Source organism: Salvelinus fontinalis, chromosome 7 (genome assembly GCF_029448725.1).
Source record: "Salvelinus fontinalis isolate EN_2023a chromosome 7, ASM2944872v1, whole genome shotgun sequence".
Classification (NCBI taxonomy): domain Eukaryota; kingdom Metazoa; phylum Chordata; class Actinopteri; order Salmoniformes; family Salmonidae; genus Salvelinus; species Salvelinus fontinalis.
In genome coordinates this window covers 31460916-31487326 of record NC_074671.1, presented here as the reverse complement: position 1 = coordinate 31487326, position 26411 = coordinate 31460916, and the positions used below count along the sequence as shown (strand labels likewise).

Below are 26411 nucleotides of genomic sequence, written 5' to 3'. Positions count from 1 at the left end.
TGCCGTGAAATTCAAGGCATTATCAAGTGCTTGTCAAATTGTGAATGAGAGACTATTCAAGTGTACAGCCTGCTCAAAAAACAAAATGCCTTTCAAGCTACATTTTTCAAATCATCGTTAGAGTCTCGTCACGCAGCCTTACAATGTATTACAAAACATATAGCCCAACGTTTGTAGAACAACTAAAATTACATCTAAAAACTCTAAACGTAGCTTATAAGAGTACATATTTCTTTGTTAAGCGCTCAACATAGAATAGCTGTCAGGGAATTCTAGCAGTGGTGGGTGTAGAGTCAGACGCAGAGAGCAATACTTCCAATGGATGTGTTTATTTCGCTTGGTCTAGCCAACAATCAGGCAATGGCCATAAATAAGGTATGCCTCCAAAACCAGGGAAAATAACAGACAGCAAATTACGTACAGCACAACAACTACTTCACCACTGACAGTAGGAATAAGCCCGCACAAAAGCAGGCAGGCACTGGAAGTTTAAATAGACCATTGATGAACCAAAATAAGCAACAGGTGAAAACAATCAAGACAACACCAACAGAAAGGAAAAAGGGATCGGTGGCAGCTAGTAGACCGGTCACGACGACCGCCGAGCGCCACTCGAACAGGGAGAGGAGCCACCTTCGGTGGAAGTCGTGACAATAGCCGCATGTGTATACCCTCAAATCGTTTGGAGAAAATATTTTTTTTTTTAGCTTTGTTCTATTGTATTCTTCATACTATAAAATAATATAAAATAACGCCATGGAATTCTAAGCGAATCTTGTCTGCTAAATGAACAAGTGTAGCCCACAGGCATTTGGCATAGCCACATCAGGACCTAGCCGTTAACCTGTTGGGGATGGGGGCGCTGTTTAGACTATTTATGCTAATTTGGCTAATTTTTTAAACGGCTTCCCACAAAATCCTTGATCGTACAATATGCATATTATTATTATTATTGGATAGAAAACAGTCTATAGTTTCTATAGGAGTTGAAATTTTGTCTCTAAGTGGAACAGAGCCCATTCTACAGCAATTTCCCTGACATGGAGTCAGATTTGAGAAATGTTGGCCACTCTTCTGAAGTCAGTTAAAAGGGCACTGTCGTTGCTATGACTATACGGACACTTCTTACGTCTTCCCCTGGATGCCTTTACGTGATGACGATTCCAACGGGGTCGATTGCGCGTTCACAGGCCCTACAAATGAAAAAACCCTGAAGCTAGTCATTCTTTGGGAGCTGCGTCATGAGCCTAGAGGACACCGGCGCGCACCTGTTCCAAGCGTTAGTTTAGCCTGTTATATTTCTCCGGTCATCTTTTCACTCGTTATAGGAGTTAAAAACATCATAAGGTAGTTAATTTAAAGCGTTTTATAGCAATTTATATCCGTTTAGTGCGATTTTGGGACATTTATTTTTGCAACGATGTGAAAAGTTGGGCACGCTTTTCAGTTCATCCCGAACGCAGTTGACATTTCCACATGGCAAGAGGACAGCTTTCCACCAAAAGACGATTTCTCCCAAGAAAGGATCCTTTGCCCAAGATACTGATGGAAGAACAGCTCAAGGTAGGACATTTTTATTATGATAAATCGTGTTTCTGTCGAAACATTTTAGTGGCTTAGGACGCCATGTTTTTTGACGTAGCTTCGCTTGGCGCAAACTGTATTGAAAAGTAAGGATAAATTAAAAAATGTAATAACGCAATTGTATTAAGAATTAAATTGTCTATCAATCCCTGTCCACCCTATATTTTTTAGTCACGTTTATGAGTATTTATGTATAAGAGTAGATCACTGTCTAAGTGGCGCAAGGACTTTTTCTTTACCAGCTTGTCTACATTTCACATTGTCTAACCATGATTTTGGTGGCTAAATATAAACATTTTCGATCAAACTGTATATGCATGTTGTAATGTGATGTTACAGGAGTGTCATCGGAAGAATTCTGAGAAGGTTAGTGAAAAAATTAATATCTTTTGGCGATGTTGACTTTTATCGCTCACTTTGGCTAGAATCAATGCTGGGCTGCTAATTGCTATGTGCTAAGCTAATATAACGATTTATTGTGTTTTCGCTGTAAGACACTTAGAAAATCTGAAATATTGTCTGTATTCACAGGATCTGTGTCTTTCGATTCGTGTATGCTGTGTATTTTTACGAAATGTTTGATGATTAGTAGTTAGGTAAACACGTTGCTCATTGTAATTATTCTAGTCCATTTGTGATGGTGGGTGCAATTGTAAACTATGCCATCTACCTGAAATATGCACTTTTTTCTAACAAAACCTATCCCATACCATAAATATGTTATCAGACTGTCATCTAATGAGTTTTTTTGTTGGTTAGGGGCTATAAATATCTTAGTTTAGCCGAATTGGTGATGGCTACTGGTGTTGGTGGACAAATAAAAGATGGTGGATTATGCTAATGTGTTTTTAGGTAATAGATGTACATCTTTACATATTGTGTCTTCCCTGTAAAACATTTTAAAAATCGGAAATGTTGACTGGATTCACAAGATCTGTGTCTTTCATTAGCTGTATTGGACTTTAATGTGTGAAAGTTAAATATTTAAAAAAAATATTTTTTTTGAATTTCGCGGCACTGGTTTTTCAGTGGGGGGGGGGGGGGTGTGCCGCTAGCGCCACGCTGATCCTAGACAGGATAAGGACAAATCAGAATATGCTATTCTTTTCTTCTGAAATAGACTACGATTTCTTCTTGTCATGCTTCTTTAGACCTGTCTAAAATAAATATTGGATTTATTGTGAAGGTGTAGGCTATATTACATGGATTTATTAGACTTTTTCAAATGTAGATGTTCCAAATGTCTGCATCAGTGGCTTGTGTGGAAGCCAGGAGATGCTAAATCTGTTTGTTAATTAACGGTCAATTACCATGAGGCCGACAGTTATTTGCTTGACAATCACCGGCTGACAAAATTTTGTGACCGTCACAGCCCTAGTAAGGTCCCTCAGTCGAGCGGTGAATTTCAAACACAGATACAACCACAAAGACCAGGGAGGTTTCCCAATGCCACGCAAAGTAGGGTACCTATCGGTAGAAGGGTAAATAAATAAATAAGCAGACATTGAATATCCATTTGAGCATGGTGAAGTTATTAATTACACTTTGGATGGTGTATCACTATACCCAGTCACTACAAAGATACAGGCGTCCTTCCTAACTCAGTTGCCGGAGAGGAAGGAACCCGCTCAGGGATTTCACCATGAGGCCAATGGTGACTTTATAACAGTTACAGAGTTTAATTGCTGTGATAGGAGAAAGCCAAGGATGGATCAACAACATCGTAGCTACGCCACAATACTAACCTAACTGACAGAGTGAGAATAAGGAAGCCGGCACAGAATAAAAATATTCCAAAACATGCATCCTGTTTGAAACAAGGCATTAAAGTAATACTGCAAAAAACGTGGTAAAGCAATGGACTTTTTGTCCTGAATACAAAGTGTTATGTTTGGGGCAAATCCAATACAACACATTACTGAGTACCACTATCCATATTGTCAAGCATAGTGGTGGCTGCATCATGGTATGGCTAACCTTGTAATCGTTATGGACTGGGGAGTTTTTCAGGATAACAAAATGAACGGAATGGAGCTAAGCACAGGCAAAATCCTTGAGGAAAACCTGGTTCAGTTTTCTTTCCACCAGACGCTGGGAGATGAATTCATCTTTCATCAAGACAATAAACCTAAACACAAGACCAAATATACACTGGAGTTGTTTACCAAGACGACAATGAATGTTCCTGAGTGGCCGAGTTAGTTTTGACTTAAATCCGCTTGAACATCTTTGGCGAGACCTGAAAATGGTTGTCTATGCAATGATCAACAACCAATTTCACAGAGCTTGAATCATGTTCAAAAGATTAACGGGCAAATGTTTGCTTGCCAACCTATTCCAGTCAGAATAGTTTTTGGTATTTGCTAGATGTTAGACATGATATTGTAAGTTATTGTATGCATCTGGACCCTTCTGGACCCATATAGCACCGCCAATGACAGCAGCTATTAAACAAAATGAAACAGGGCAAAACAACAGTTGGTGGGAGTACAGAAACCACAATCCCAAGGGCACAACGAGACAGAGCGAAAGACAAGGTGAGACTACAACATTGGTTTGGATCATCTGTATCATTTTATTACCAAACACGATGATCTCAGACTCATAGGATTTCATTTACATTTGAAATGCAGTCAAATTGTAGTCAATGTAAAGTTCAGAATGAAAGGTTTATACTATGATTACATTTGATCTGTGCTTTAATAAGAGACGTTATGCTGCATGACATGCCCAAGTTGGTAATACACACCACATGCACTGGAAGAGAGTCAACTTAAATCCAGTTCACGCTGGTTGGAACGGTAAAACTAATGTGTGAGTTATGTTCCAGGTTAAATTAATATTGACTCTTACATGCACACTCATGGTTTCCCCTAATGTGGTCTAAAGAAGAAAATAGTATAAAGATTTCCATTAACCTGTCTAGGATCAGCGTGCCGCTAGCGGCACTCCCCCCCCCCCCCCACTGAAAAACCAGTGCCGCGAAATTCAAAAAAAATATTTTTTTAAAATATTTAACTTTCACACATTAAAGTCCAATACAGCTAATGAAAGACACAGATCTTATGAATCCAGTCAACATTTCCGATTTTTAAAATGTTTTACAGGGAAGACACAATATGTAAAGATGTACATCTATTACCTAAAAACACATTAGCATATTCCACCATCTTTTATTTGTCCACCAACACCAGTAGCCATCACCAATTCGGCTAAACTAAGATATTTATAGCCCCTAACCAACAAAAAAACTCATTAGATGACAGTCTGATAACATATTTATGGTATGGGATAGGTTTTGTTAGAAAAAAGTGCATATTTCAGGTAGATGGCATAGTTTACAATTGCACCCACCATCACAAATGGACTAGAATAATTACAATGAGCAACGTGTTTACCTAACTACTAATCATCAAACATTTCGTAAAAATACACAGCATACACGAATCGAAAGACACAGATCCTGTGAATACAGACAATATTTCAGATTTTCTAAGTGTCTTACAGCGAAAACACAATAAATCGTTATATTAGCTTAGCACATAGCAATTAGCAGCCCAGCATTGATTCTAGCCAAAGTGAGCGATAAAAGTCAACATCGCCAAAAGATATTAATTTTTTCACTAACCTTCTCAGAATTCTTCCGATGACACTCCTGTAACATCACATTACAACATGCATATACAGTTTGATCGAAAATGTTTATATTTAGCCACCAAAATCATGGTTAGACAATGTGAAATGTAGACAAGCTGGTAAAGAAAACGTCCTTGCGCCACTTAGACAGTGATCTACTCTTATACATAAATACTCATAAACGTGACTAAAAAATATAGGGTGGACAGGGATTGATAGACAATTTAATTCTTAATACAATTGCGTTATTACATTTTTTAATTTATCCTTACTTTTCAATACAGTTTGCGCCAAGCGAAGCTACGTCAAAAAACATGGCGTCCTAAGCCACTAAAATGTTTCGACAGAAACACGATTTATCATAATAAAAATGTCCTACCTTGAGCTGTTCTTCCATCAGTATCTTGGGCAAAGGATCCTTTCTTGGGAGAAATCGTCTTTTGGTGGAAAGCTGTCCTCTTGCCATGTGGAAATGTCAACTACGTTCGGGATGAACTGAAAAGCGTGACCAACTTTTCACATCGTTGCAAAAATAAATGTCCCAAAATCGCACTAAACGGATATAAATTGCTATAAAACGCTTTAAATTAACTACTTTGTGATGTTTGTAACTCCTATAACGAGTGAAAAGATGACCGGAGAAATATAACAGGCTAAACTAATGCTTGGAACAGGAGAGGGTCGGTGTCTTCCACGCGCGTTACGCAGCAAGAAAAGACTTGCTAGCTAAAGGTTTTTTTCATTTGTAGGGCCTGTGAACGAGCAATCGAGCCCGTTGGAATCGTCATCACGTAAAGGCATCCAGGGGAAGACGTAAGAAGTGTCCGTATAGTCATAGCAACGACAGTGCCCGTTTAAATGACTTCAGAAAAGTGGCCAACGTTTCTCAAATCTGACTCCATGTCAGGGAAATTGCTGTAGAATGGGCTCTGTTCCACTTAGAGACAAAATTTCAACTCCTATAGAAACTATAGACTGTTTTCTATCCAATAATAATAATAATATGCATATTGTACGATCAAGGATTTTGTGGGAAGCCGTTTAAAAAATTAGCCACATTAGCATAAATAGTCTAAACAGCGCCCCCATCCCCAACAGGTTAACATGACACCATGAAAAAATGTATGTCATTGTGAGCCAATAATAGACTGACAATTACTGCTAAAAGGACCCATAACCCCAAAGAGATCTTCATTTTCCATGCCATGGGATACAAAACAACCAGGTTGCAATCTAAAATCGTAGTAGTGTATTGAATTCCATTTAAAGTGACAGCATGCTATTATATGTCTTGTCTTCTGCTCTCAGAACATGGACATTGCAAACAGTCACCAGATACACTTACCGTAACATTTCACTCAACAGCTGAGCTAAACTTCAACCTTGGCTATAGCCTGTCCTGTTTTTTTAGATAGTTACTCCTACCATGTACGTGTTCCCGAGAGCAGAAGACAAGGTTGAAGTTTAGCTATTGAGTGAAATGTCACGGTAAATGTATCTGGTGGCTGGTTCTTTGCTGATGATTCGGTCAATGTGACTCGTTTTAGGCAACTGGGCGTATGTCGCACGTCATTACTTCACAGGAGAGGTATTTGTACGTAAACATATTTTTTTTAATCAAAATTTGTTTTTTTGCTAGAAATTCCTTCTGGAACATGTAGATTCTCATGTGCCTTAATAACAAACTTGTATCCATCCGTAAATGCGAATAAAATTGTTAAATTACGAGCCTAGTTGGTTTAGCCACGGAAAAAGACAGGAACCTTCCCGCTAGCCATGATTGGCTGAGAAAATGGATCGGCTGAACATGCCGGGAGATGAGTTTGGATTGGTCAGCCATGTAGCATGAGCTGCTCAGTATGTGTTCATAGTCCTTTTTACGCGCCGTTTTTGAAAGATATAACGTTAGCCATCGAGAAGTACACAAGTTTTGCTACTTTTCTCAACAACATTGATGCCCTGAATTTATCAGGTGCTATCGACAGATCAGTTGGACAAAGTGATGGGCTACTTTCTGCGCACGCCAGTCAGTGCGAACCAGAGTGACTAGACACAATACTGTCCAAACAAGACGTAGCTACAAACAAAACTGAGTTAAATGGTTCCAGTCTGCAGTGAAGCGTTCATCCATGTATACGGGAAAGAGTCTCGCTACATTTTCAGATATTATACGTTTCTAATTTGGTCAGAAAGTCGTTTTCATTGCAAGTTAAAGCGTACTGTTAGCCGTACGTCTATGTGGCTGGGGGGTGGTTATATAATTTCTTTCACATGACCCATCAATTTAGACAAGTGTGTCGGGTAAGGGTCAATAATTATACAATATTTTTATCTGGACACTTTCTGTTTTTGATACTGCTACTACACAAGTAACCATTTCACTGTACTGTTTCCACATTGTGTATCTTGTGCATATTACAAATACATGTGGTTTTATTTGATATAGTGTGTGTTTGCCAGAGATGGTAATGTGAAGAATAACATGACCTGCACCAGTCAGATTAGGATATAGGCCAAGGACTAGATAAAGTGTATTTTTACCTGGAGGTTTCCTTATTGTAGGCTACTTTTAGTCTTGAAACCTTTGGTTGTTTACTACACTACTCACTCTGTTTAGCACATGGCCTCACGTGTGCATCCTTAAAGAGATGGATGGGGCTCAGGCTTAAGAGGGTGTGAATGATGCTGAATGGGTGTAGACAAAGAAGAGCTCTCCAGGAGGTGCACCAAATTATTCAAGGGACGTTTTCTCAAAAGTGGGGTTACAAGTTTATCAACTTTCAAAGCAGAATTACTTTTCCATTGTTCCTCAACTGCAGTATGCGATATACCATTTTCTAGCTCTGAGTCTCTACTTTTATCCAATGTAACAAACAATTTCAAATGTTGCTACGTAAGACCGAATCGAGGTGGTCGGTCACAAATGTATACAGTAAAGTTGACATGAGTATTGGCTATGGCACAGTAGTGTATGTAGAGTATCTGTTGTTGTTATGCTTCAGAGCTGCTGCAGTCAGCCCCATTGGCAGTGGAGGGGTACTGGTACAGAGGGTTTGGGAAGGACAGTTTGGCATCTCTCCGGACTGGACCCTGCAGAACACACACACAGCATTACAATTTGACAGAGAGACAGTGAGACAGTTGGCAGACAGGTCAACAAGAGATGGAAGCCTACCTCCCACTCCGCGTCCCTCCTCCAGGGGTAGACACTGATGGGATGCCCAGGACCCTCCCTCGTCTTGGGGTTAAGTCTATGGCAAGTTCCCAGACTGGGGAGCTGAAGGGAGAGAAATAGTGAGAGACAATAGAGGAACTACCTTTGTCTCTAATCACTCAACCCACACCTCTGACTTCTTTTTGTTTCTAAAGGTTGCTCTTTATACAGAGTGAGCTCATGATAAAATTTCCCATTGACATCAGTCATCCTCTTTTTCCTTGTCAAATAGGCTGTGTCTCAAATGCCAGTATTCCCTCTATAGTCCAGGCCCATAGGGCTCTGATCAAAAGTAGTCCACTATATTCGGAATAGGGTGCCATTTGAGCGACAACCATAGACTCCTCTCCTGTCCACTTCTCTGTGGATAAAGTGAGTGTTGCTCGCAGTGTGAAGCCTGTGTGATTGAGGTACCCTCTGTGTTGTAGCCTGTTATAGTATGCACAACGGAGAGAGACTGATGAACCACACATACCTCTACCCGTCACAGCAGAAATCAACACCCTCCTGCGCACACACATGCACATACATACACACACGCACGGACGCAGAGAGACAAATGCACGCACGCCAGCACACACGCTTGCAACGTTTTGACCCCCGTCATCGACACTGTGACAGTGATGACTCTCACAATCACTCCCGTTTTTACTACCGCTCAATAACACACACACAAATATAAACACACTTCAGAAAATGACAGCCATCTCCTGAGTGAAATTGCTGTGATGGCATCTACTCCCCTGCAGGGTACGTTCTCAGTGGTGCTAGAGGAGTGAATGATTATATACACGCACGCACGCACGCACGCACGCACGCACGCACGCACGCACGCACGCATGCACGCACACACGCACACACGCACACACACACACACACACACACACACACACACACACACACACACACACACACACACACACACACACACACACACACACGTATCATTGAAGAAGCGGAGGTGTAGGGCTTTGCAGACATTCCACTGACCACAATTACAATCATGTCTGAGAAAGATGTCATCCACCCACACACAAACTAAATGAGTATCTAATGAATTCTGGAACATATGGTTTAAGAACGATACATTTTATATGGGAGCTTGATTGTCATTGAACAGAGAAAGGGGGTGTGCTAACCTCTGCCCTCCAATCAAAGGCTGGGTTGTCCATCACCTCAAAGTCCTTCAGGTCACGTTTGCTGTGGAAGCAGACAAAAATCGGATTCGTATTTTTCAGTAACAGTACAAATAATAACAGCAACAGCAGCAATAATGGGGCGTCAGGTAGCCTGGTGGTTAGAGCGTTAGGCCAGTAACCGAAAGGTTGCTGGATCGAATCCCCGAGCTGACAAAGGTAAAAATCAAGACAGATCACACAGGTGTTTGATTGAAATCACAGTATTTTCCGACGTCATTCATGAAAGCAACGTCATAACCATCCCCTTTATCAGCGTTAACATCCTAACCCATGACTTACTTCAAAGAGTGTCTCTTTAGGAATACAAACAGGACGCAGACAGCAATACCAAGAATCAGCAGGGTCAATCCAATGGCTATGCCAGCATACACAGTCTCTATGGGTGAGACAAATACATGGATTTACAATCAATAAACACCCCAGAGACTCACACAGTCTTACGGTACATATAGGGTTGCAACATTCTGGTAAGTTTCCCAAAGTTCCCAGGTTATCCTGAAATCCTGGTTGGAGGATTCTTGTATATCCTGCTTATTCCCTCCTGATACCGGAAAACTTCCAACTGCGATTTATGGAAAACCTTGGAATTTTCAGAAAGTTACCAGAATTGTGCAACCCTAAGTTCATATAATAATAGGGTATGTCCATATTACCTAGTCCAGGATTCTCTGGCAGGGCCGTTGAGATTGAGGAAGAGGGAGAGGGCTTTGGTCTCACGTGGCAACGGTTTCCTGTCCAACCATCCTGGCACCTGGAAAGGGTTAATATTAAGGTGAAGGGAGAACCGGCCACCTCTTCCCTCCATTCTACTGACCAGTCACTTGATAACAAGATGGATGGATTTGCTACCAATGGGACTATCGAAACTGAAATATTCTCTGCTTTTCTGAAACATGGCTCTCTGACAAGATACCTCCTATGGCTATCCAACTCGATGGATTCTCCATGCCGACCAGACAGTGGAGTCGGGAAAATTGAGGGGGGGGGGACTGCCTCTTCATCAACAACAACTGGTGTGCTGACTCGAGTGCGGTAGAAGTGAAATAGAAGCGACGACCCATTGTTCACCTGTCTTGGAATACCTGATGGTCAAATGCTGACCCTTTTACCACACGAGGGGGTTTTCAGCTGTTGTATACATTCCACTTTAGGACAAGACAAATAACAATCTGGCACTTAAGAAACTGTACTGGGCTATAACCATCCAGAGGCTGCTTTTCTGGTTGCCTGCGATTTTATTTCAGCATCATTAAGACATTTCCATCAACACTTCTGCCTTGCCACTAGGGATGATACAGTCTAGAGCACTGTTTTTCTACCCACAAGCAAGCACACAAGGCCCCCCCTCGGCCGCCGTTCGGCAAATCAGATCATGACTCCGTACTCTTGCTTCCTGTTTACAAGCAGAAGCTCAAACAGGAATTACCTGTGACTTGCATGGTTGAGAAATAGTCTCCAGAATCAGAGATGATGCTACAGGACTGCTTTGCTAGCGCTGATTGGAATATGTTTCGGGACTCTGCCGATAACATCGACAAGCTAACCACCTCCGTCACCGGCTTCATTTGGAAATGCATCGGCAACGTTGTCCCCATAGGATAGGGCTACCACACACAGAGCTATCGCGGACAACCCTGAGGCTACGGCTGAGGACAGGAACAAGTACAAGAAGTCCCACTATGACGTCCACAAAGTCATCAAACGAGCAAAAGGACAATATAGGAATAAAATGGAATCATATTACACAGGCTCTGACGCACGGCGCATGTGGCAGGGGCTACAGTCCATTACGGATTACAACAATGCCTCTCTACCAGACGAGCTCAATGCATTTTATGCACGCTTTGAAAACAACATCGTGCCGGGTGTGAGGGCCGTCACCAACCCAGAGGATTGGGTGATCTCGTCTCCGAGGCTGATGTGAGTAGTCTTTCATCAGGTCAAATCCCGCAAGGCCGCAGGGCCCCATGGTATTCCAGGGTGCGTTTTCAGAGCATGCGCAGAACAACTGGTATATTCACAGTAATTTTCAACCTCTCCTGGTCCCAGTCTGTAATCTCCACATCTTTTAAGATTACCACTATCATCCCTGTTCCCAAGAACTCTAAGGCTTCATGCTATCTGTAATCGTGAAGTGCTTTGAGAGGCTGGTTATGGCACACATCTACTCCATCATCCCAGACACCCTAGACCCACTCCAATTTGCATACCGTCCCAACAGATCCATCGATGAAGCAATCTCAACTGCACTCCACACTACCCTCACCCACCTAGATACGAGGAATACCTATGTGAGAATGCTGTTCATTGACTACAGCTCAGAGTTCAACACCATTGTCCCCTCCAAGCTTGTCACACTGGGACTGAACACCTCCCTCTGCAACTCGATTCTGGACTTCCTGACAGGCCGACACCAGGTGGTGAGGGTAGGCAACATCACCTCCACCACGTTGACACTCAACACTGGGGTCCCACAGGGGTGTGTGCTTAGACCCCTCCTGTACTCTCTGTTCACCCACGACTCCAACACCGTCATCAAGTTTGGTGACGACACGACGGTGGTAGGCCTGATCACCGGCGACCATGAGACAGCCTAAAGGGAGGAGGTCAAGTTCCTCCGTGTCCAAATCCCTAAGAGCTTAAAATAGTCCACACACGCGCACAGTTGTGAATAAGGCGCAACAGCATCTCTTCCTCCTTAGGAGGTTGAAAAGGTTAGGCATGGGCCCTCAAATCCTCAAAATGTTATACAGCTGTACCATTGAGAGCACCTTGACTGACTGCATCACTGCTTGGTATGGCAGTAGGACCGCCCTCGATCGCCTGGCACTAGAGGGTGGTGTGGACAGCCAGGTACATCTCCCTGCCATCCAAGACCTCTATATCAGGTGGTGTGAAAGGAAGGCCCGGAAAATCGTTAAAGACTCCAACCACCCAAGCCATAGACTGTTCTCGCCGTTTCCCCAAGGCAAGCGGTACCAGTGCATCAAGTCTGACACCAACAGGCTCCTGAACAGCTTCTATCCCCATGCCATAAGACTGCTAAATAGCTAATAAAAGGGCTACAAGGACTATCTGAGTTGACCTTTCATATTTTATTCTCTCTGCACACTCACAGGGTCATACACACTACGCACACTGATACTCCAACACACACACAAACACTCACTCCATCACTTGCTCACACACACACACATAATATGTACATACATTAATACTGACTCTACACATACAGACTCACATACAATCATCATATAAGCTACTGCTACTGTTTATCATATACGCTGACGTCTAGTCACCTTACCCCTATACATATTTACCTCTATCACTCCAGTATCCCTGCACATTGGAAATATGGTACTGGAACTTATCCTGTATACAGCGTTCGTCTTCTTTTTATATACACTGCTCAAAAAAATAAAGGGAACACTTAAACAACACAATGTAACTCCAAGTCAATTACACTTCTGTGAAATCAAACTGTCCACTTAGGAAGCAACACTGATTGACAATAAATTTCACATGCTGTTGTGCAAATGGAATAGACAAAAGGTGGAAATTATAGGCAATTAGCTAGACACCCCCCAAAACAGGAGTGATTCTGCAGGTGGTGACCACAGACCACTTCTCAGTTTCAATGCTTCCTGGCTGATGTTTTGGTCACTTTTGAATGCTGGCGGTGCTCTCACTCTAGTGGTAGCATGAGACGGAGTCTACAACCCACACAAGTGGCTCAGGTAGTGCAGTTCATCCAGGATGGGACATCAATGCGAACTGTGGCAAAAAAGTTTGCTGTGTCTGTCAGCGTAGTGTCCAGAGCATGCAGGCGCTACCAGGAGACAGGCCAGTACATCAGGAGATGTGGAGGAGGCCGTAGGAGGGCAACAACCCAGCAGCAGGACCGCTACCTCCGCCTTAGTGCAAGGAGGTGCACTGCCAGCGCCCTGCAAAATGACCTCCAGCAGGCCACAAATGTGCATGTGTCTGCTCAAACGGTCAGAAACAGACTCCATGAGGGTGGTATGAGGGCCCGACGTCCACAGGTGGGGGTTGTGCTTACAGCCCAACACCGTGCAGGACGTTTGGCATTTGCCAGAGAACACCAAGATTGGCAAATTCGCCACTGGCGCCCTGTGCTCTTCACAGATGAAAGCAGGTTCACACTGAGCACATGAGCACATGTGACAGATGTGACAGAGTCTGGAGACGCCGTGGAGAACGTTCTGCTACCTGCAACATCCTCCAGCATGACCGGTTTGGCGATGGGTCAGTCATGGTGTGGGGTGGCATTTCTTTGTGGGGCCGCACAGCCCTCCATGTGCTCGCCAGAGGTAGCCTGACTGCCATTAGGTACCGAGATGAGATCCTCAGACCCCTTGTGAGACCACATGCTGACACATGCACATTTGTGGCCTGCTGGAGGTCATTTTGCATGGCGCTGGCAGTGCACCTCCATGCACTAAGGCGGAGGTATCGATCCTGCTGCTGGGTTGTTGCCCTCCTACGGCCTCCTCCACGTCTCCTGATGTACTGGCCTGTCTCCTGGTAGCGCCTGCATGCTCTGGACACTACGCTGACAGACACAGCAAGCCTTTTTGCCACAGTTCGCATTGATGTGCCATCCTGGATGAACTGCACTACCTGAGCCACTTGTGTGGGTTGTAGACTCCGTCTCATGCTACCACTAGAGTGAGAGCACCGCCAGCATTCAAAAGTGACCAAAACATCAGCCAGGAAGCATAGGAACTGAGAAGTGGTCTGTGGTCACCACCTGCAGAATCACTCCTGTTTTGGGGGGTGTCTTGCTAATTGCCTATAATTTCCACCTTTTGTCTATTCCATTTGCACAACAGCATGTGAAATTTATTGTCAATCAGTGTTGCTTCCTAAGTGGACAGTTTGATTTCACAGAAATGTGATTGACTTGGAGTTACATTGTGTTGTTTAAGTGTTCCCTTTATTTTTTTGAGCAGTGTATTTCTGGTTTTACCTCGTTATTTTTAGTGTTACGTTGTTATTGATGACTGCATTGTTGGGGTTTAGAGCTTGCAAGCACGACATTTCCCTGTACTTGTGCAGGTGGCATTGAAACTTAAGCACAAACTTCACACTGAATGTCCACACTGAATGAGCGAACAAAGGCTTGGAAGAAAGTAAAGGAGGTGCAACCTCCTCAACGGAAAACAATGTCCCTCTTATGTGGAGAATCCTACATGGACAGTACCAGTCGACGGAACAAGGAGCTTCATTCAGACACCTCAGTTGAGTGATTAGGGTGCCTCTCCATGGCACTGCCTTTGAGAAAACAACCCATTATTTCAGGACTTCTCTTCCAAGTCCACATCTGCTTAATACCATGGCTAGTTTTTGGGGTAGAAATGTGCCGCCGTGGGATATTCTAATGCAAAACAAACATTCCTGGACGAAACATACGGCTTGCATTAAGTTGTGTTATATTCTCATTCCGAAGGGTCTCTTTGCATATTGTGTGGCAGGCTGGCCAGGACTGTAGGCTGGGCTCTGGTCCAGCTTCTCGGAGGATCCTGCCCAGAGGACCAACATGACCTGCTAAGTCTGAACCTCTGACTCCCTGACATATTTAGGCCCCAGGCACCACTACATGCTCGGGTCTCTGACTCCATATTAAAGCCTGCCGTGGCACAGCACTGCACAGTCTGTCACATAATCATGAAAGAGAGAGTGAGAGAAGGAGAGAAATGGGAAAGGGGCAGCAAGAGATTGAGCAAGGGAGGGAGGATGAGAAACAGGAAAGAGGAGAGCAAAGAGAGAGAAAGGTGAGGGAGGGAGAGAGAGAGGGGAAAGGGGGGTGAGGGAAATAGACAGTATTTTTACTGCCAAACACCAGTGAAATATCACCTCCCCAGAGTTTGGCCGATTTAAAAAATGTGGAACCATTTGCATCTCAATGTGACATTCACATAGCATTGTGGGAAAAGACACATCATATATTCCAGTCAGTCATGTGGCTTTGGAGTGCAGATACCAGGAAGAATGTGAAATGCCAGGTAGTAGTCAACATTAAAGAGAGAGTTCACCCAAATTACAGTAGTCAGGTAAACAAAGTCAGGTAAGCAAAACCATGGATTGCTGTCTTATCTTGTCCATGTATTGCTTACAGGTTAAGGAATTTAGTAATTTGGGTGAACTGTCCCTTTTATGTTGACATCAGCAGGTAGCTATAGTAAGTATATTGCCTAATGGTTAGACTAGGCGTTCTATTGAATGCAGAATATTTTATTGAAGATTTCACAGCGGTTAACTGCCACTTGTCTTGCATGTCGTCAACTCTTTCCCTTTAATATCTCAAGTTCTAGTTCCTTAGCTCCTTAGCCCAGTATGTGGTTTGTGTAAGATAAAAAGTGTGTGTGTGTGTGTGTGTGTGTGCGTGCGTGCGTGCGTGCGTGCGTGCGTGCGTGCGTGCGTGCGTGCGTGTGTGTGTGTGTGTGTGTGTGTGTGTGGTGGGCGACCACAAAGAGTTGGAGTTGAACTCTATCCACACGGGGTCACGCTAGCCTCCCTAAATCCAACGGATTAATCTAATGTGAAGGTCTTACGCGGTCTTCCCTCAAGACAATTTGGGGTGGGGGAACGTTCAAATAATGACCAGCGAGTGTCCATTGCAAAATCCCTCTGGGAACGTTCTGGGAACGCTGCGCTTGTCCGTGGCGGATAAATGAGCAGTGAGCCCCCTTCTAAAATCTGTCTGGGATAAACCGAGATTCCCCCATGGTCCGCCGAGCGTGTCTTTTCCAGGGTTGGAAACAAGACTGATGGGATTTCCATGTTTTGAGGCAGAGAGAGAGAGAGCTAGAGAGAGATATATATATATACACTGCTCAAAAAATAAAGGGAACACTAAAATAACACATCCTAGATCTGAATGAATGAAATATTCTTATTAAATACTTTTTTCTTTACATAGTTGAATGTGCTGACAACAAAATGACCTAAAAATTATCAATAGAAATCAAATTTATCAACCCATGGAGGTCTGGATTTGGAGTCACACTCAAAATTAAAGTGGATAACCACACTACAGGCTGATCCAACTTTGATGTAATGTCCTTAAAACAAGTCAAAATGAGGCTCAGTAGTGTGTGTAGTGTGCCTCCACGTGCCTATATGACCTCCCTACAATGCCTGGGCATGCTCCTGATGAGGTGGCGGATGGTCTCCTGAGGGATCTCCTCCCAGACCTGGACTAAAGCACCCACCAACTCCTGGACAGTCTGTGGTGCAACGTGGCATTGATGGATGGAGCGAGACATGATGTCCCAGATGTGCTCAATTGGATTCAGGTCTGTGGAACGGGCGGGCCAGTCCATAGCATCAATGCCTTCCTCTTGCGGGAACTGCTGACACACTCCAGCCACATGAGGTCTAGCATTGTCTTGCATTTGGAGGAACCCAGGGCCAACCGCACCAGCATATGGTCTCACAAGGGGTCTGAGGATCTCATCTCGGTACCTAATGGCAGTCAGGCTATCTCTGGCGAGCACATGGAGGGCTGTGCGGCCCCCAAAGAAATGCCACCCCACACCATGACTGACCCAGCGCCAAACCGGTCATGCTGGAGGATGTTGCAGGCAGCAGAACGTTCTCCACGGCATCTCCAGACTCTGTCATGTCTGTCACATGTGCTCAGTGTGAACCTGCTTTCATCTGTGAAGAGCACAGGGCGCCAGTGGCGAATTTGCCAATCTTGGTGTTCTCTGGCAAATGCCAAACGTCCTGCACGGTATTGGGCTGTAAGCACAACCCCCACCTGTGGACGTCGGGCCCTCATACCACCCTCATGGAGTCTGTTTCTGACCGTTTGAGCAGACACATGCACATTTGTGGCCTGCTGGAGGTCATTTTGCAGGGCTCTGGCAGTGCTCCTCCTGCTACTCTTTGCACAAAGGCGGAGGTAGCGGTCCTGCTGTTGGGTTGTTGCCCTCCTACGGCCTCCTCCACGTCTCCTGATGTACTGGCCTGTCTCCTGGTAGCGCCTCCATGCTCTGGACACTACGCTGACAGACACAGCAAACCTTCTTGCCACAGCTCGCATTGATGTGCCATCCTGGATGAGCTGCACTACCTGAGCCACGTGTGTGGGTTGTAGACTCCGTCTCATGCTACCACTAGAGTGAAAATCGCCAGCATTCAAAAGTGACAAAAACATCAGCCAGGAAGCATAGGAAATGAGAAGTGGTCTGTGGTCACCACCTGCAGAACCACTCCTTTATTGGGGGTGTCTTGCTAATTGCCTATAATTTCCACATGTTGTCTATTCCATTTGCACAACAGCATGTGAAATTTATTGTCAATCAGTGTTGCTTCCTAAGTGGACAGTTTGATTTCACAGAAGTGTGATTGACTTGGAGTTACATTGTGTTGTTTAAGTGTTCCCTTTATTTTTTTGAGCAGTGTATATATAGAGAGAGAGCGATAGATAGAGAGAGAGAGAGCTAGAGAGAGCGATAGAGAGAGAGAGAGCTAGAGAGAGAGAGAGCTAGAGAGAGAGAGAGAGAGAGAGAGCTAGAGAGAGAGAGCTAGAGGGAGAGAGCTAGAGAGAGAGAGAGATCTGTAGCGAGAAGGGTCGGAAGAGAAAATAAAAATAGAAAGAATCCACCTTTCATCATATGTGTGGCAGGGGGTTGTGTGTAGTGAGTGTGTGCATGTGTGTGTGTGTCCATGTGAATGCATGTTTGCTGTACTCATACTCACATGCACATTGGCCCATGCCTCTCCACATGGCACTCTCCATGATGCAGACAGTATCTCGGAGGGCATTCTGCAACGAAACCAAACATATTTTTCAACAACACCCCTCTCTCATCGTACAGAGCCAGTTGAGACCAGTGCAATTGTCCCAAATCACACCCCATTCCCTTTGTAGTGCACTACTTTTGATGGGCCCTGGTCAACATAGTGCACTACATTAGGGTGCCATTTGGGATGCATTCCAGCTCTTTTGGTGTAAACGATTCTCCCAATCTCCTCTCAGCCCCCATTCTCTCCGTCTCTTGACACCACCTGTTAATCAAGTCCACACCTAGGAAGTAGGAAATATGATACACACATCCACAATGTTTCTCTGACATCAAGACATGCCTGGCAGAGAGACAGGGAATTGCCTACGGAGAGCAAAGTGGAAAAACCTCTTTAGTGAGAGTGTCAACATGTTACAGGTTTCTCCTCTCTTCCTTCACAACTGCTTTTGTCGCTACATTTCTCTCTCTCTTCCCTTACAGGAACAACACATGGTTTCACATGTGGAATCGTGTTATTGGAACACTTCTCGAGTTCACTTGTGAAATGCATGTTTTTTTCCCCCTGAAGCGATGCTCTCCTCTCTCTCTCTCTCTCTGTGTCTCTCTCCTCACTTTCGTCTCAACAGCATTGCTTATCTGGATTGTTCAAGTGTTGGAAATGATATCTCAGACCTGAATCCACTTAATCCTCCAATCACTGTACGGAGCGATTTGTCCAATCCCTAATCGTGTAACTCCAGGGTTGCATTTCAGGTGGATTCCAACCAAATGGGCGGTTCCGTTTGGTTTAATTTCTCGAAGGCAACGGAAAAGCTGAGGTTTTGAAGAGTGGTTTTGGCACTGCACAGAATGAATGACCTATGAGGTGTGCTTTGAAGGCAGAATTGCTGTAGTTGAGAATGTCATTACAGCCAAAGTTGGCACATTTGAGAGCCACAAATGGAACAGAGTAAAGATGGGAAAATAATAATACATTGGAAATTCAAAGACGGACCTTTACAGTGGGAGCCAGGAGATAACTTTATTAATCCCTTTTACGGTTGCAAAATTCCGGTAACTTTCCCAAAATTCCCAGGGTTTCCAGAAATCCTAGTTGGAGGATCTCCTAAATCTGGGAATTTTCAATTTGAGAAAACCTGGGAATTTTAGTAAAGTTACTGGAACCCCCCCCCCCCCTCTCCAAGTCCCCCCTTCCCAACACCCTCCACCCGGACAGACCATGTAACATAAGAAAAAGGGAGACAATATGAAAGACCGTACAAGTCTAAGCAGTCTAACTTGGAGAAAAGACGAAGATAGAGTATGGGTGTGAGAGAGAGACAAAGAGAGAGAGGGAGACATAGAGGGTGTGAGAGAGAGAAAGAGAGAGGGTGTGAGAGAGAGAGGGTGTGAGAGAGAGAAGGTGTGAGAGCGAGAGAGAGAGAGAGAGAGAGAGAGAGAGAGGACAAAGTATAGTAGAAGCAGTCAAACGTTACCATGGCAGCTGGACTCGTCAGAGTCAAAGGGTAGACAGTCAACGATCTGGTCACAACGCTTCTGGAGCGGGACACAACTGGACGAACTCTCACACACCAGAGACCCCAACGCACACTGCTGGAGAGCTGGGGAGGAAGAGGGAGATAGAGGACTGAGAGATAGAGAAAGTCAGCTCTGTTCTCAATCACTTTCAATGTATTATTCAACACAATAGTGCTAAGAGAAGAAGAGCGTTCACACTGGTTTAAATGAAAAGATTTCTTCATCCATAATCATGTACAACTGAGTATGAGTGTGAAGGTGAGGCTGTGAAAACACTTATGGATTGTAACTGTAAATGTCATGTTCTGACACTGTATTTTTCTTGTGTAATTACAGGGTAATGACATTCATGTGCGCGCACACACACACACACATAATCCCCACCTACACACACACACACACACACACACACACACCTACACACACACACACATAATCCCCACCTACACACACACACACACACACACACACACACACACCTACACACACACACACACACACACACACACACACACACACACACACACACACACACACACACACACACACACACACACACACACACACAATCCCCCCTCAACACACACAGTCAAGGACCCTTACGGCAGCTGTATTCATCCTCTCCATAGGGGCAGTCAGAGACTCCATCGCATCGTAGTAGGGAGGGGAGACAGGTGTTGTTTAAACACTGGTACTGGTCAGGGTGTGGACAGTGGTCCTGGGGGGGCAGGGTGCCTGGGACAAGGCTGGGACACTGCTCCTCATCTGACTGGTCAGCACAGTCCTCCTCCTCATCACACCTCCAGGACAGAGGGACACACTGGAAGGAGTGGACACACTGGAACTGACCCGCGCCACAGGTCAGAGGCTCTGGAGTCACAGGACCTGTGGGAAAACACACATGGGAGTTGATGTTGTCTTTAATGGTCCAGCTATTACACATGAACAAACACAACAATGCTAATGTTCTCTATGATCTTAATGGGCTGCGTCCCAAATGGCACCTTATTACCCCTAGGGCATGTAGGGCTTTGGTCAAAAGTAGTGCCCAAAAAAGGGTGCCATTTCAGCTGCATCCCATGTGAGAGGTGACTGTATACAGCTGAGGAGAGGAAGCGGATGAAGCTACAGTAGCTAGAGGAGGGAAAGGGAGGGAGGGGTGTGTGAAAACAACACAATACAAATGTAATTGCTTTTCTCCCCCATTGCTCTCTCCTCTCCCCCAGCGGCAAACCCAGACTCCACAGTGAATTTATACAGGCCCGCAGGCCAACAGGCTTCATTAGTTCCCTACACTACTCTACTCTTCCCCTGGCACAATGGAACCCGTTTATTGTGAGAGAGGGAGGGAGGCAGGGAAGAGGAGAGAGAGATGTGCACATCAAAGGAAATGGCAGGAATGCAGGGTGTCAAGTCGGGTAAAGGAAAGGAAAGGAGCAGAGGGAGGAGGAGAGAGAAAATATAATCGAGGAGTGAGGGGAGGGAGAGCGAGAGCGAGAGAACATGACAAAGAGAAGAGAACTCTCACCCCCCACCACACACTGAGTGGTAAAGGAGATGTCATCCAGGGCGATGTCCGTCCACACGTCACCCCCCACCTCTGCCTGGAAGGTCACTCTGAAGGGAGTTGTGTTGGACAGGATCACACTTGCGTAGGACCACCGGTCGCCATGGTTACCACTGGCGGCCCACATTAACAGGCGGGCTCCGCTTGAGCCGACAGTGTAGACCTGAGAGACACGCCAGTGAGATTACAGCACTATACATGTCACTTAGCTGTGGCTTAACAAGGGACACACACACTTATTGTAGCAACCACAGAGTGTGGAGGACAGGGATCCATGACTACAGTTAAGTTATTTTATTTTTTGTAAATATTTACAGTACCAGTCAAAAGTTTGGACACACCTACTCATTGAAGGGTTTTTCTTTATTTTTACTATTTTCTACATTGTGGAATAATAGTGAAGACATCAAAACTATGAAATAACACATATGAAATAATGCAGTAAACATAAGTGTTAAACAAATCAAAAATATTTTAGGTTTTAGATTCTTCAAAGTAGCTATCCTTTGCCTTGATGACAGCTTTGCACACTCCTGGCCTTCTCTCAACCAGCTTCACCTGGAACGTTTTTTCAACAGTCTTGAAGGAGTTCCCACATATGCTGAGCATTTTTTGGCTGCTTTTCCTTTACTCAGCGGTCCAACCCATTCCAAACCATCTCAAATGGGTTAAGGTTGGATGATTGTGGAGGCCAGGTCATCTGATGCAACACTCCATCACTCTACTTCTTGGTCAAATAGCCCTTACACAGCCTGGAGGTGTGTTGGGTCATTGTCCTGTTGAAAAACAAATGATAGTCCCACTAAGCGCAAACCAGATGGCAAATCGCTGCAGAATGCTGTTGTAGCCATGCTGGTTAAGTATGCCTTGAATTCTAAATAAATCACAGACAGTGTCAACAGCAAACCATCCCCACACCATCACACCTCCTCCATGCTTCACGGTGGGAACTACACATTCAGAGATCATCTGTTCACCTACTCACAAAGACACAGTGGTTGGAACCAAAAATCGCAAATTTGGACTCATCAGAAAAAAGGACAGTGCATGTCAGAGAAAAAAACAAGCTATGAGGTCAAAGGAATTGTCTGTAGAGCTCCAAGATAGGAATGTGTCTAGGCACAGATCTGGGGAAGGGTACCAAAAAATGTCTGCAACATTGAAGGTCCCCAAGAACACAGTGGCCTCCATCATTTTTAAATGGAAGAAGTTTGGAACCACCAAGACTCTTCCTAGAGCTGGCCGCCCGGCCAAACTGAGCAATCAGTGGAGAAGGGCCTTGGTCAGGGAGGTGACCAAGAACCCGATGGTCACTCTGACAGAGGTCCAGTGTTCCTCTGTGGAGATGGAAGAACCTTCCAGAAGTACAACCATCTCTGCAGTACTTCACCAATCAGGCCTTTATGGTACAGCACCCAGACTGAAGCCACTCCTCAGTAAAAAGGCACATGACAGTCCACTTTGAGTTTGCCAAAAGACACCTAAAGGACTCTCAGACCAGGAGAAACAAAATAATCTGGTCTGATGAAACCAAGATTGAACTCTTTGGCCTGAATGCCAAGCATCACGTCTGGAGGAAACCTGACACCATCCCTACGGTGAAGCATGGTGGTGGCAGCATCATGCTGTGGGGATGTTTTTCAGCGGCAGGGACTGGGAGACTAGTCAGGATCGAGGAAAAGATGAACCGAGCAAAGTACAGAGAGATCCTTGATGAAAACATGCTTCTGAATGCTCAGGACCTCAGACTGAAGTGAAGATTCACCTTCCAACAGGACAGCGACCCTAAGCACACAGCCAAGACAACGCAAGAGTGGCTTCGGTACAAGTCTCTGAATGTCCTTGAGTGGCCAAGCCAGAGCCAGAACTTGAACCCGATCGAACATCTCTGGAGAGACCTGAAAATAGGTGTGCAGCAACTCTCCCCATCCAACCTGACAGAGCTTGAGAGAATCTGCAGAGAAGAATGGGAGAAACCCCCCAAATACAGGTGTGCCAAGCTTGTAACGTCATACCCAAGAAGATTTGAGGCTCTAATCGCTGCCAAAGGTGCTTCAACAAAGTTTTGAGTAAAGGGTCTGAATGCATATGTAAATGTGATTTCTAAAAACCTGTTTTTGCTTTGTAATTATGGGGTATTGTGTGTAGATTGATGAGGGAAAAAACGGTCAATTTTAGAATAAGGTTGTAAGGTAACAAAATGTGCAAAAAGGCAAGGGGTCTGAATACTTTCTGAATGCACTGTATTTGCCATATACTTTAACTGTGCTGTGATGTTTCATAAAAGTTCTGAACTATTCTCATAGTTTCTACAGATTGTAAATTAAAGATATTTGCTCAGGGTATTATTATATTATTGATCGATTGACTATGACTTTTTAAATAACTCAGCAGTGCTATTTGCAAAGTTAGCTCCAGGTAAATGTTGCAATTCTTCAGCCATTCCTGAACATCAAAAACAATCTACATATGGACTGTACCAAAACAAATAATCTAATAATACTGTCTCTGCAGCAAAATCTGCAGAGCTGGGATGGTTGTATCTCCTATCAGTCCGTCTGTCCGTCCGTCTATCTATCTATGTATAAATAACATTCCATTGGTTGCAAGAATACATTTTGAATCCTGCATTGTTTTGTGTATCAGTTTATAAAACATGCGCCATTGAATCGGTACATTGAAAATCTCTTCCCAACTATTTTGAAATCTATATGGCACAGCTGTCAATTTTTTTATCCTTAAATTAATCTGGTATACTTTTTTTATTCATCACAATTTTCTTTAACCAATTTTGGTCTTTAATGCAGGGCCGACAGGCAAGTTCTTACTTTCTCCCCGTTCCACTTGCCTCTTCCATTTTTTTCGTTAAAATGAGTTGGTTGTAATTTTGAGTAGAGCAGACATTTCCATATATTTTTGTTAGCTGCATGTGTGACATAACACCACCAGTCCTATTTATTATATAATTTATAAAGATTATACCATTTAAAAAAAATATATACATATATTTTTTTTTATCAATTAGTATATTTGAGTTTAACCATAATATTTGTTGTAAAATTTGTTCTATCTTTTCTGGTGGATTAAACTGATATTGCAAAAAACTTCAGTTTTATCCAGTGGAAAAGACAGAAGAAATATTACAACAAAATTATTTATTAGGGCATGACTTAAAGGGAAAATTCAGGTTATTACTACTTAATGTTAGATGGTTCTTCAGCCTGAAAGGAGTCTTTAGGAAAGGAGAATCAGTAGTCCATGGTTCAGTTTTCCTAAAACAGCTAGCTACATAACAAAGGAAGTTATGGGGGAACCATCTATGTAAAATACTCAACTACCTGTAATTAAGCTTTCCTCCTACCTTTAACGTCCCCATCCTGTCTGATCCATGCATGTAGAACCAGAATCGTAGGTGACATAGGGCAATACTGGCTGGGAATGGGTTCCGCGTCGTAACCTTGGCGATGTCACCTTCTCTCTCTGTGGCAGAGTGCACATACAGAAACTTCCCTTCTCCACCTGTGGATCATGGACAGAAATATGGAACCACATACGTCTCTAGTCATTTCTCCAGCAGTGAGTCAAATCAAATGTGTTTGGAGACTAGCTACTAGCTATACATGTTCAAACTTAGACCCAAAATATTTGCTGATAAAGTCATATGACAACTCTCTGCTCTAAATGTGAACAGTATCGGACCACCCAAAACAACTGGACGTCAAAGAACATTTTGTAAAGACGGTGTTACTGTCTAAAAGCCTGTTTCCTGCAGACATGCGGTGCTGGGAGTGTTCTTCTGATCTGCTTCTATTTAGTCTCTCAGACTGAGACTGAGAGGCCACTGAGGCGACGCCAGAACTAAGTGGGAGTTTTCCACATGAGCTAGAGGGGATTTGGGAGCGTCTCAATGCGTGGTGAGTCCCACACCACAATATTCCCACCCGAAATACTGTCTTTCCCTGGAGAATCTTCTAGAATCTTCAAAGTTCTTTATTCCTCATTTCTGTCTCTTTCATTCTAGGAAAGAGCTGTGTGCTGGTTTTTTATTGTCTTCTAAACTTTTAATCAGCTTTTAAATGCAACGGTTAATCAGCTAATGCATGACTAGGGGATGCATGTCCTCTCCACCCCTACCATTCTGATGGTGGAACTAAGAGAGGTCCACCACTCACTGTGTGTGTTACCCATTTTCTTTGTGTGATGTTCTGCATTCTCTCTATTCTCTATTGTAGAGTATCTAAGCAGTGTGTGTGTGTGTGTGTGTGTGTGTGTGTGTGTGTGTGTGTGTGTGTGTGTGTGTGTGTGTGTGTGTGTGTGTGTGTGTGTGTGTGTGTGTGTGTGTGTGTGTGTGTGTGTGTGTGTGTGTGTGTGTGTGTGTGTGTGTGTGTGTGTGTGTGTGTGTGTGTGTGTGTGTTGCCTGACTGTGTGTATGTGATACAGCTGGCTAGGCCCATTGATCTGCCTCCCCAGTGAGATCATAAGGTCAGCCTGTGCCACAGAGCCTGGTGTCCACATTCATCTCCACGATCAATGAGTTGGGTGGCCAGTCACTATGAGCTACGTCCCAAATGGCAACCTACAATCGTTGTTATAGTGGAACACATTCATCCAGAATGTATAGCATTTTGTGTCCATACACTATTCCCTATATAGTGCACTACCTTTGACCAGAGCCCTAAGGGAATAGTTTGTGGCCACAATATGCTATACATTCTGGATGAATGTGTTCCACTATAACAACGATTGTCCTTGTAGAGTTCATGGGTCGACTTATTGTGATGTAATGCATCATTGGATGGTGTAAAGGTCGGCTTTCTACTTGGTGTGTGTGACCCAGCACACATAAACACACACAGACAGGCATAGAAAGTCACACACACACACACACACACACACACACACACACACACACACAC

The 26411-nt window shown here is 44.0% G+C and overlaps 1 protein-coding gene across 1 annotated transcript in view; it reads right to left on the bottom strand.

The window, feature by feature from the left end:
• Window positions 1-7977: 7977 nt before the first annotated feature.
• malrd1 (MAM and LDL receptor class A domain containing 1) overlaps window positions 7978-26411 on the bottom strand; it is a 132021-nt gene continuing 113587 nt past the window's right edge. The window contains exons 25-34 of the mRNA XM_055929156.1: window positions 24857-25014; window positions 21457-21658; window positions 20532-20813; window positions 19886-20011; window positions 18364-18430; window positions 10287-10384; window positions 9913-10009; window positions 9574-9634; window positions 8396-8497; window positions 7978-8310 (exon numbers count right to left, since the gene is read on the bottom strand). Coding sequence (XP_055785131.1) covers window positions 8212-8310; window positions 8396-8497; window positions 9574-9634; window positions 9913-10009; window positions 10287-10384; window positions 18364-18430; window positions 19886-20011; window positions 20532-20813; window positions 21457-21658; window positions 24857-25014 — 1292 coding nt within the window. The 3' untranslated portion in view covers window positions 7978-8211. The remainder of the gene's footprint in view (window positions 8311-8395; window positions 8498-9573; window positions 9635-9912; window positions 10010-10286; window positions 10385-18363; window positions 18431-19885; window positions 20012-20531; window positions 20814-21456; window positions 21659-24856; window positions 25015-26411) is intronic.